The following is a 12,555-nucleotide window of genomic DNA, read 5'->3' as shown; positions in this document are numbered from 1 at the left end:
GGTTTTTAGAATACGTAAGAAAAAGACTGGTTTATGATTATCAGGACAGAACTGACTCCAACACCATCTGAATTGTTTCAACTCCACCAATCTGCTCATGGAAAATACTTACAGACTGAGATGATTTATGATCATCACCCTCCCCAGAAGAGGTTGACCACCAAAGATGTCCCAGAAAGGAAGGCGAGGAACTGCCCATAATGCCAGAAACATAACCCTTCCCTCTTTGCTGAAAATGAAAACATTACATACCAACATGGGAAGTTTATCCAAATTGTCAAGTGCGGTGGTTGAATCATGGTTTGGGCCCATTTGACTATATCATAGCCAGGGAACCTAGCCAATATTTGAATGAACGATGATTATAAACAAGAAAATTCAGGACATTTGTCCGCCATATGTAGAGGTGGAGAGAAAAAAATGGTTTTTCAGTTTTACTAGTTATTTTTTTAAAGTGCACCATATCAAATTTTCAACGAGGTTACATCCATACAGCACAAAAACAGTTTTAGAATAAACTCAGTTGTTTGGACTAAATCTTAATTTCAGTCTAACAGAAATATTGGATACGAGTTGACGATTTTCAACATGGATGAGTGAATCCTTCCAGCTGACCGAGATATGTTTAAAACACGTTTAGTGATTTTTCTAATAGATTGTTGAATTTTTCTCAAAAAACAAACCAAAACAAAAATAATGTTTCAAAATCTATTTTTTGCAGTTCTGTATATGGCTATTAGGAGTTGTAGCTATGCTAAGGCAGCGTACAAAAACAAAAAGGAACTATCTGAATAATAAACGACCATTTTACTCAACTTTATTTGTCAAACACACAAGTTTGATGAGGGTTAATTCGACAGTTACAGCCGCATCCAACGATTTCCAAGAAGCATTTATTTAGCTCAAAATGCTCCTCTGCATCACAAATATTGCAGCTCTTATCCAAAGTACAACTTCCTGTGATGTACAAAGTGATGAAGATCACTTAGGCTTAAGTGACCCGCAGAAAGAAGTTCATATTAAAAATAACACACTAATGGGTGCCTCTCTGATTTCATGCACTATAAATAAACAAATTTGGTAGACAAAAAAAGACTGCTCAAAGAGGTCAGTTCAGCAATCACAGCAGTAAACAACATTATGATGTATATCCTGAGTCTCTTGCAAAATTTTGGCGTGTCTGTGGACCACGGTGAAAGAGAAAACCACATGACAGGACAATAGTTCGATGCAAAATTTATGTGAGAAATGCTTGATGGGAGTGCGTGCAGCAGGTATGCTGTTCTGTACAGAAAGACAGTCATGTGAGGTGGGAGAGACTTTTAGAATCGGGAATATGGGAAACAGAAGGGAGATTTCTGGCTCTAGTACCATTTAAGAAAAAAAAAGAATGCATACTAAAACTGAATAGTCAAGCACAGAGATTACATCAAAAATCCAGAACAGTGACAGTCCGTTGAGTGATGCAGTGGTGGCTTTACTCCCAGGCTTTTTGGTTCGTCTTGGGTTACTTTGTAAGGAAATAAATACTAAACACTCAACACCACAGAGCTAAAAAATATGAAAATAACTGAAGACAAAAAAAATTCACCAACAAAAGCAATATCTTTACATAGTAAACACAATGCATTATCAATCACTTATTTCCCCCCTCCCCCTGCAGATGTATACATTTAAAAATATATCCAACATTGTACAATGTGTTGTCTTGGAAAAGAGGAGACAAACAAATCTCCAAGGTGGCTGTTCAGTGCTTTCTGTTTTTTCCAAGGTCCATAGTGTCACTGCTCCAAGGTCACAACCTCCACAGCCTGGCCGTCCAGTGTGACAGTGTTATCTATGCGTGTGGCCACAGGCGCCATAGCAACCTGAACGGGGCGGTTGCCCTGCGCGAGGCTGGTCACGACAGTCTGGTACATGCTGACTGGGATCTGGACCAAACCTGAGGAGACGACAGAAGACAGCATGAGCTTCATCCTTTGGACTTTAATCGTTTCTTATTCATTTTCCCTGGAACTGGTGCAGATGTGTTTGAGATGGTTCTCAGGAGGCCATCACATCCAGAGGTAGTTGTAAATGACAGTCAGTGTTACGGGAAAGGTTTTTCTGAACAATGTTCTGATGGGATGTCCTCAGCTCGCTCCCCACCCCCCCATTCCCAGCTGTGCTTGTGTGTCTGTAGGGATTACGGCTGCAGTCACGTGGGCCTTTGCCCCACCCTGCAAGCTGTCACTGTGCCACAGGCAGGCAAGAATGTCAGTGTAGGAGATAGCTGTGAGCTTAGATGCTGCAGGCACACATTTCACACGAACCCTTTCAAATTCTGGATTTCCTAAATTCTGTTTGAGAACTCATGCATCTTCTCCGCTCTTGAAAACATTTATTTGTCCCTTTTTGTGGTCTCCCACTGAGCCCCCACCCCACAGCTCGCGATCTGCGACAACGTTCACGTGTGCTGATGCTTGTAACTGAGCTGGAAGTGATTATGAAAGAGGGCTTAGGGAGCAGGACCTTGACATGGACTGGGAATGTATGAACACGGCAGTGACTTAACTGAAGTGCCTCAACAGACCACTCAAATAAACAGTTTCACTTTGACGTCAGGGGAGAGTAGCTGCGTTCGTGTGTGTGTGTTACTTTGTGTGCGTTCTGTCCGTGAAGGGTCACGACACAAGCCAATCAGCCATGCGTCTGGGCCAGTGCACTTCAAACGGTGCTCTTCACTTCTGTACAGCCTGTGATTAGCTGAGGTCAATAGATCAGGGAAGGGCTGGCTTTGGCAGCTCCAATTATTGATAAAGAAAGCTCCTGTGGCCAAATGGCTCCTTAAAGAAGCAAAATACCTCCCTCTTTGAAGCAGACAACGAATTTCAGTCATTTGAACAAGGTGTTAAAGCGAGTGGCAGAAACGGATGAATCAAACAGTAAAGAGCGGGGCGCCTTACAGAGCCTGAGTGAAAGAAGGAGCAGCTTACTGAAGCTTCTACAAAACAACCTCTGATGGACATAAGTTCTGGCTCCATTTACTTGATTTTCTACACCTGATTTATTGTCGTGGTGAAGACCTGGAGTCCATCTCGGCTGGCATAAAGGGAAAACGCCCTGGCTAAGTTCCCAATCCGTCACAGAGCAGAGGTTTTGAACGGGACAAACATTCAGGTGAAGATTAATAATATGTATACAGACAGTATACTGTACTTAGAGGGGGCGAAAAAAAGACGGTTCAAGGGGTTTAGAAGGAACCCCGAGAAACATGTTCATGTCTTTGATACTTTACTCAGTTAATGCCACACTAAAGGCAATATTGACGTCTTGTAGGATGTATGCAGAAAAGCCGATGCATCGTTTCTGTTGTGTGTATTAGTCACCAATTTTAACTGTCAGAAACACCTCAGCAGACTAAAGTAATGCTTCAGGTTTGTGTGTTTCCTACTTGGAAAGAATATGAGGATCCTCACTGAGCTTTTAAATGCTGACTAACAAACATGTGGGCCCGCCTTTATAAAATATATAATTACAAGCGAGGCTTCAAGGTGCACACAGAGAAAAACACACCATCTGTCAAATCAGCACAGAGTAGATTAGAGAGGGAGGGTGGTGGTGGTGGTGGGGGTTTTAGCCTTGGAGGCCTTACTGCAGTGATGGTGGTGGGAAGCTTACACTGGCAAGGCTGATCAGAAATACCACTGATGGGTGATGAGAAATGATTAGTAAAGATGTGACAAAAAAAATTGAGATTAAAATGATTTCTGGTGTTTCAGGCGTCATGATTATGTGAGGAACTGTATGTGTATTTGCATGGTGTCCTGAGTGTTTTTCACAGGTGTGGGATGAACAGATACCTGTGGCGTCCTGAACCCCTGCAAGAGCCCCAACAGCAGCTGCCGTCTCTGCCAGGACAATCTGGCCCCCCCCTTGAAGAGTAGCCTCTGCCAACGTCGCCACGGCGTGAGCTGCTGCCTCACTGCAACCCAAAATACAATATGTGAGCACATTTTTATTATTATTTTTTTGTTAAATTACAAGCACAGGAGCTGCTTGGAGATTTTAAGCCTTCAGATACAATCTTCAGGTACAAAGCCTGAAAGCTCTTACACATAAGCAGTCTGCTTGTAAAAGCAGGGGTTATTAGAGAGATGTGAGGTGAAGAGGTGGGAGTGTATGAGCTGTAAGAGGCTTTTCTTGTCTGGACTTACAGAGAATCTGTCACATCTCCCCATAGGCCAGGTGCTACAGATCTAACAAAGCAGTCTTATTAACCAGATCTACCCAGTGGAATTATCATCAGCTTAGTAGCACTGCAGCTTCGTTATGAACACACGGAAGTATTCACAGCTTTTGTGATAATCATATCGGAGACAGAACTACAGGTGGACATATTGGGCGTGGGGTTGAGAGAGTGCTGATAAAACTTTGCCAATACATTTGTTGAAACGCTAGAAGTGTCACGCAGTCACTGCAGTTAAAAAAACCCCAAAACAACTAACTGAGACGGAAGCTCCGCTCCCCTCTGGAGCTGGAAAACAAAATGTTCCAGAAGCAGTGGAGAAAGGCAGCTCAGCAGAAGTAAACAGCAACAGAGGGGGGAGGGAGGGAAGAGGAAGCAAGACTCAGGGGGGGCCACAGGTAACAAGCCCCAATGGGACGCACCCATGCACACCTGAAATGATTGCCATGACAGAACAGCAGTGAAAAAAGGAGCAAACACCTCAGAGCGCCGATGAGTCTGGCTGATAAATTCAGCCTGCTGAAAACCATTTAGAAGGTAAAGCACTAAAATAAGAAAATAAAGTTGACCAAAAAAGGCTAACAATATTTAACTTGAATTCTTATTTTGTTGTAATCAGATGCTACAAAAAAAACCCTTAAACTTCCAGCTGTTTAAATATCAAATATTTATTGTACGCTCCATCTTCACGAGTTCCCAAACCTTTGAGTACTCAATTATCAGATAATCATCATCTGAGACACTGTTTGCTTGTATTACACAACAAAAAATAAGAAAACAGTAAATTATACAGCAGCAAACAAACAGTACACTGGTTGGGCAGCTTTCAGGTCTAAAGACTAGTTGCTGATTAATTAGCTGCTGATGACTGCCAGGACAGTTCCCCTTTTTATCATCTGCTGCCATGAAAGGTGGGTGATCATGTAACTGCCTTTGTTTTTTAGCAAACTATCTCATGAATTGTTGGACAGATTTTATTGAAACTCATTATTCAAAGAGACTGACATAAGAGAACTCTATAAATCTAAAACTTTGGTGTTGCTTTTTCCCTGAAGTTAACATGTAAATGGCACCTTTAAGAGATGTAAAATATCTTAATCGAAGCTCAGTTAGTCCCACGAACTGCACATTGCAATGTGTTCAAATATTCGGCTTTCCAGAATCACCTGTTGAGAGCCATGGTGACCGTGGCTCCAGGCTGGATCTCGTGACTGGCAGCGACTGCAGCTTCAGCTAGCGATGCTACAGCCTGCGTAGCCTCTGACGCTTGAGTTGTTTGGATTGTCATCTCTCCGCCCTGAAGGGTCGCCCAGTTCTGGTCCACCTGCAGCAAAAAAAAACCCAAAAAGGCAATTTCAGACAGAATAACTTTTAAATATTCCTGAAATTTGGGTTTTGATGAACTGGAGTGTGTTTTGTGTTGTGTATTTGAAAGCATGCAGCTATTACCTCCCCATCAGTCACAGTCGAGTAGTTCACCTGTGCCACTGTCACACCAGGCAGCTCTGAGGCGTCTGCTAGTGTTGCAACTGTGTGTCCTGTTCCAACCTGAAGCACAAATGCACAGAGTATAATAAACTTTGAAATATTTTTTCTCACTCAACAGTGTCCAAATACACAGCCACCTTAATGCACCTGGATAAGTGAGACGGTCCCATCGGGGTTGCTGACGGTCTGTACGACGGTCTGTGAGGGCACGAGGTGAGCTATGCTCTGCGCTGTGGTCAGGTGGTGCTGGGTAGTGGTTGCTGGAGTTATCTGTTGGTCTTCAAAAGCGTATAACAAGTCCTCCCGGCCATGCTGCTTGTAGCAGTTCTTCACTATTGTCCGCAGTGCCTGCGTCCAAGACACCTGAGGAAGCACAGATAATGTTTGTGTGTATGAATAATGGAGAAGGGGATGAAAAAGATGATCATGTTCTTTCTTTACACTGCAGCTGGATGGAAAAAATACCAAAATATACAGAAATAAATATTACAATTCTTGTTGTGCTTAATGGCAATTAATAAACATTCAATGCTTCTAAGGAGTAATTTTACTTTCTGTGTGAACCAGACAGAATGTGTATAGCTCAATAGTAGCATGTCTTTGCAGATTTCCTTGCTAAATATTTTGGTATTATTTCTCTTACCCTCTGTTTCTGCTCCTCGGTGCGGACATCACTGCGAACGTTGGCCCAGGGGATGTCCTCGGGCCACCACACCGGCTTGCAGCTCTCTTTGCCCCAGCCGGGCTTCCCTCTGCCTGTGGAGTACTTCAGCATCTCTGGGATGAACGCCCGCAGCTGAGCCTGAAGGAGAACACCGGCGAACGAAAAAGACGAGACATTAAAGCGCAAAAATCTTCCTCGAACGAAACGCCGACACACACGTGAGCAGACATGCCCTTGAGCCGGAAGCAGGAGACGTGTATCGATTGTGCACCTGCTGGGGGGGGGGGGGGGGGGGGGGNNNNCAGGCCTGCAAATAGAAACAGGGGTTTCTAAGAAGGAGAACGTGTTTATTAGGGGACCGATCTATGGCTGTGGCTCCAGTCTGACACCACAAGAGCACACGAGTCTGGCAGCCAGCAGGTCTCAGATACGACTCCAGTACATTCAGCACGAGTATTATCAGCGCAAGTGGGTCAGTGTTGGTAAAAGTATTCAAAGAGACCATTTTGTAAAAATATGGATAGCAATTATCGTTTAATGTTATTTGTTTTTGGTAAAACAGGAAGTCGTCCTTCCAAAATCTGCTAATCATTTTCGCATACTTTAGCATCAACGCTTCCAGAACAGGCGTAACCGTGCAATCACTGCCACGCTGCGGTGGGGGGTTTAGTGCCAATGTCCTCAGTGTCCTGGTAATATGCACGCATCACCAGGGGGATTATATTGCACAGTGAGGCTCTGCAGCGTCTGCCTACCTTGACATCACAGGCTAAATTTGGTTCCGGGAGAAATAAATCCCTTCCTCCTCCTCCCCATCAGACCCGGTTTTTTTTTTTCTAACGCACAATCACAGGCCACCTATACATAGTTCATCAGTGCATGAAATGATGATGAGATATGACAAAATGGATTTTGCGAGAAAATAGAGGGTAGCCGCTGCATCTGGTGGCTGAGGCAGTACATCTCCACTTCAGCAAACAGTGGGACGGTGGCTTGGATTAGCCCAGGCCAAGGACTTAGTAGCAAAAGGATTCCTGCGTTTCCACCTGTGGGTGATGCGGATGTTTGTGCGCAAGACCAGATGGCCTAATTAAAGTGGCTAGTTAGTTAAGTGGCATGTTGCCTTCATTCCGACCACCCCACCCCCAATCTTAATCCTCAAAGCAGTGGTCCAATCAGAATTTAGTTTTATGTTGCTCGGTCCCTGAACTTAACAAAGGTAGGTGGTAATTATGGGCTCAGGCTAGACCAGGGATCACCTGCTACAGATGTATCTTTGTGTTTAAAACCCACTACAGATGAATTTACAGACAAAGCTAACTCCTTCCTGATATAAATCAGAAGAATCAAGTTTGAATTGGCTTCCTTCTGTGTCACTTTTGCAAAAAATCACTTCCCAGTTTTATCGATCTTTCCCAGATATTTTTTTTTATAAAAACAACCCCAGTGCTCCACTTGCTGAGTGAGGCAACAAGTTACTCAAGATAATCTCATCCTCCATCCTCCAGAAAAACAAGCACCGACTAACACCCGGCCTCCGAGGATTTGTCCGGCCCCGGGATTGGCTGCCGCGCTCCCTGGGCTGCGGACCGTCTCTGAGGGCCACTCTCATGCCGGCTACTCTGATGATCCGCAGAGTGCGTCAGCAGCACGGGGACGGCAGAGTAAACAAGCCGGCCTCCCCTGGGTGCACAGAGGACTCAGGCAGCCAGTGGTGCTAATGTTGCAGTGGAAGGCCTGCCAAATGCAGCCGACTCGGCACTCCCCGCTCGCTCTCTGGCAGAGAGGAGGCTGAGCTTATTTTCAAGCGCTGACACAACTTATGTATCACCTGAATTATCTTAAAACCTGACAATATAGTTACCAAAATAATAACTAATTTCTTACAAATAAGAAAAAATAAACAAACAAACAAAAAAAAACCCATGATATACAATAAAATATCAGTAGAAACAAACACTTGACATTGATAAAAATAGCTGTCTGAGCTTTTTCTTGTTCATATTACATATTAAATATAATGATCACCACTCTATTTTGTGGCATCTAGTGCCCCCTACTGGGAGAATCAACTTTATGTTTTTAATCTGGCCTTAAATACAACAACACAGCCGTCAAATGACAAAAATGCACTGTTATTTACGCCCAGAGAGCGGCCCTTAAAATGGAAGGAAGTCTCACCTGGGTCATCTTATCCACGGAGACGGGGATGCCATCAATGGTGAGCGGGGGCAGCTCCGAGGCCAGCTCTCCACCAGCAGGGGCGTGCTCAGCCAGGGCGTTCTCCAGGTCCTCCAGCATCATGCTCTTATACTTCCGCACCTAGTCACCAGGAGAGAATCGGCACAGGCTCAGCTGTTCAGTCAATTGGGATTTGAAGAGGTCAGATCACAAAACAGCAGCTTTCGTATTATTGTTTGACCAACAAATGTATCGTTTGTGGTCATTTCAAATAACACTCACCACATTCTCCAGAGGAGCAGCACCAAACACCTTAAACACAGGGTTTGGTTTGGAGGGAGAGAGACACAGCACTATAGCCTGTTGGCCCACTCTGGTGGTGTACTCATCCAGGGTGGCACGCAGTTTCCTGCAATCACAAACCATCGTTTGAGTCCTTCTACAGATTAAAAGCTGAACAACAGTGATCTCAGGTGCTCAAAGCTATATTCCTAAAAATTGACCTGCTGGTAAATAAAACACAGTGGAGACTTTTTTTGTGAAGAACTCACCTGAGCAAACGGGTCTGCTGCCTCTTGCGGATCGAGGGATTAGATTCAAAGATGTGAGGCCTTTTTCTTTTCTTACCGGTTGCCACAGCAGCAGCCGCGGCCATGCCTACTGGCCCTGAGACGAAAAAACAAAAGAGAAAGCTTGACTACAAGCAAAAAAAAAAAACGAATCAGAAAGGACATAATTGTACAGTTTGTGGTTTGAGTTCTCCTTTCCAGCCTTATCTGCTGGTAAGTATGATAATATGCTATGATAATATAATTTAGTAGAATGGACATGTGTTTATTTATAACTTTTAACAGAATCTACACTTGCAACTAGCATATTTTTAACTTTAAAAGAAGAGAAGAAAAATGCTCAAAAGGCAACCAAGAAAAATTGTACTGTCCTAATATATTAAACATCAGCACCCCCTGCTGTTCAGTTTTGAGTATTACATTAAATTTAAGAATAAGAGATGCCTTGCTGATGAAACACAATAGTTTTTAGACTCACCTGCAGCTGCAAGGTGAGCGGTGACCTCATCAGTGCCAGCTGAGTTGAGGATGTCTGTGTCATCGTAAGGGTCATCATCTGGTGAGGATGTCGAGTCCTCTTCAGCACTCATCATAGATGTTTCTGTAAAGGTGGCCACGTGGACCTATTCACAAGGAATGAATCAGGTGGATATTTTTAGTTTACTAAACCAAGTATCAACATGTAGTGTATTACTAATGTCTCGAACAAATTTGAAAAAATTAAGTGTGGAAAGAGGACACTACAAAACGCAATGTGTTGCAGTTTGCTGGGGGAGCAGCATCAGTGACATAAGACCTGCTTACTATGTCACGATAGGAATCTTATATCTGCTGCTATGATGAGATAATTTCCTTCAGGGAATGAATAACATATCAGTTCATTTGTCCAGAAGAAGCCTGGCTGTTGGTCATTTTAAGAGTTTTAATATTGATGCACGTAAGTGCAGCAGCTCGACCTGCTGGCTGACAGCGCTGGCCTCGATGGTGGTCATGTGCTCCGTCTGGTTCACGGTGTGGTCCTCCATAATCAGCCACCTGGTCTACACAGCTCAGTCCACAGAATAACTTAAGAAAAGGAAAAAAACAAATGCATGATGAAGGCTTTATACCATTTATTTCTATCCATAAAAAGTTCTGAAAACAGATTGAAATATTAATTTTATGTTCAGTTTAACAGATGCACACACAAAATGCATTTTTTTTTACAGGTATATAGCTGCTGCTCCGTTCCATAACAAGTTATAATATGTTTGTAAACTATTATTTACTTTAATACAGCAGGAAATAGTGCATATATTACCAGGGTAATGATGCTGCAGTTGTTCTAGCAGCAATTGGGTTTGTTCAAGAAACTCAGTTCATTTAAAATTGGTAAATTTGTCAACCTAGGGATGAAGGTAACTCTATCTGCCTGTGTTTTCAGTGCCAGGCAGATCGGCAACTCAAGCTAATATCAACCAAAGCAGCAATTTATGATCAAGGAGTCATCCTAACATGCTGTGCCAAACGGATTCCTCCTGCTGAGCATGAGGCTGATATCAATGAAACTGCGTCAAATTGGGATTTTCCGATCTCAAGATTCATCAACTCAAAGTTTGTTTATTTAACCTACTTTCTGAGAAAAGCAGGTCAAGTATATTGTGTCCAAACTCCTTCTAGGCTATAATGCAGGTTGGAAAGACAAGAAGAAAATGTTTCACATGTGGGATAATGTGCCACGCTGCTGAGTTTACATGGAATAGATGCTGCAACAACTTTTGCACAAGTAGCTCTGCATCCTTGCTCTGTAAAGCCTCTCTAATTACATTACACATTAATTATTTGCAAGATATGCATTCTACTTGCCACTTTGTCTGCCAGTAATAATCAAATATAAACTATATTTACATGTGTATCTGAATTATATATATTTTTGTTGTCAGAATAGTGATTAACAAAGAGTGTGTGTGAATTGGAAGGTTATTACAGTCTGCTTGAATATATAAAAACACCATGACATACAATGAAACACTTCAAACCCATTCATATATTTTAAACACTATAATCTTTTATTTAAAACGTGGCCAATACAGCACAAAAAGTAAATAATGATGGTTTAATGAGGATATCTTAACAGAATATGATCACTCATAAAAAATGTATTTGAGGTATTTTAAGTCCATCAATATTGTTTATTTTGGTCTAACATAAAAGGAAAGTACACAAGCTTAAAGTGTGTAAATTACTGCAGACATGTTTGAGTGCATTGAATTTCCAGTATGTACAGTAAACGCTTGAAAATCAATGGGGAGATGCAGTAACACAAAATTGAACATGTTTAATTAATCACATAGTAGACAACGAGGTTTATTCTTCACAAAAACCGTATGAAGATAAAAGGCTGCCCGTGTACAGGCAGCGTTGTTATCATCAACTAGTAAAGTGGAGTTGTGTTAGCCAGTAGGTTTTAAGAGCTAAGCTAACAATGTCCTACATTCGGCTAATTAGCTTTCTAGCTAATCATTTAAAACTGCCGGTTATCTAAATGCACATTAACTCTGATCAGAAAGAGCATTCTGTTTTCCAGCTCTGCGCAGCAACAACGAGCATTTCTGTGCACGGTGTGTCCAGATAAACCACCGAAACACGGCAGCTAGCATAAAACCCGCGCAATATCAAACGAAACAGAACGTTAAGACAGGCCCAGCGGCCTGCATCTCATTCCACTCTCGGAGCTTATTTCTCGATACGCGCCAACAACACGAGTCCACGCAAAAAATAGTTTTAAGTGCCGAATAACCACGGTCCAGCCAACATCTAAACAATCGGCATCCTTCACTCCAACGCTGCCGGGTTCGATGATGCGGCTGCGCCGGGGCTGAAATAGATGGAGATTGCGCGGTAGGGCACTAACCTCAGAGCGGCTGCGCTACTTCGGGCCTGCGCTGTACAGCGGGGATGGAACCGGGCTGAGTACAGAGGGGAGCCAGCACTAAACACAACGAGCACAGCACAACAGGGAGCCAGTGGTGCCTTCAGGTGCGCCCTCCCGTGTTTCCACATCCAAGATTCGCCGTGTTCTGCACACCGAGTCAAATCTATAAGAGCGACCCGGCAACAAATGTAATTGTTGGATAAAACTCCCGCGTTGTGGACACTACGTGAGCGAAAAAGAAGCTAAAAGAAGCCGTTAATAACGTCCAATTTGTCATATTTTTTGAAAATTGTAAATCTAAACATTTCAAGCCGATTTAATACAGTTTTTATTTTTAAACAAAATAACACTCAACACGATCAGTCTAAAACAGTAAAAAAAAGAAACTTTAATCCATAGTTAACACAACGTAATTTTTGAAATAAAAATTAAACATAAATAAAATCCATACAAGTTTTGCACTCAAATACTTCTTCATTTACATGCACATCTTTAGAAAATGTGAGCGTCA

At 42.7% G+C, this 12,555-nt stretch overlaps 1 protein-coding gene across 1 annotated transcript; it reads right to left on the bottom strand.

Annotated features, from left to right (window-relative positions):
• Positions 1-801: 801 nt before the first annotated feature.
• On the bottom strand, positions 802-12,156 carry nrf1 (nuclear respiratory factor 1). Its single transcript, XM_017414924.3, has 12 exons — positions 12,024-12,156; positions 10,087-10,195; positions 9,609-9,753; positions 9,113-9,227; positions 8,844-8,970; positions 8,562-8,702; positions 6,360-6,518; positions 5,864-6,079; positions 5,678-5,776; positions 5,395-5,552; positions 3,843-3,964; positions 802-1,942 (listed from the first exon to the last, which is right to left on the bottom strand). The coding sequence occupies exons 2-12, from the start codon at positions 10,153-10,155 to the stop codon at positions 1,782-1,784; spliced, it is 1,512 nt and encodes a 503-aa protein (XP_017270413.1). The 5' UTR covers positions 10,156-10,195; positions 12,024-12,156; the 3' UTR covers positions 802-1,781.
• Between the last annotated feature and the right edge of the window lie 399 nt (positions 12,157-12,555).

Source organism: Kryptolebias marmoratus, linkage group LG18, assembly GCF_001649575.2.
Source record: "Kryptolebias marmoratus isolate JLee-2015 linkage group LG18, ASM164957v2, whole genome shotgun sequence".
NCBI classification, from domain to species: domain Eukaryota; kingdom Metazoa; phylum Chordata; class Actinopteri; order Cyprinodontiformes; family Rivulidae; genus Kryptolebias; species Kryptolebias marmoratus.
This window is presented reverse-complemented; position numbering and strand designations above follow the sequence as displayed.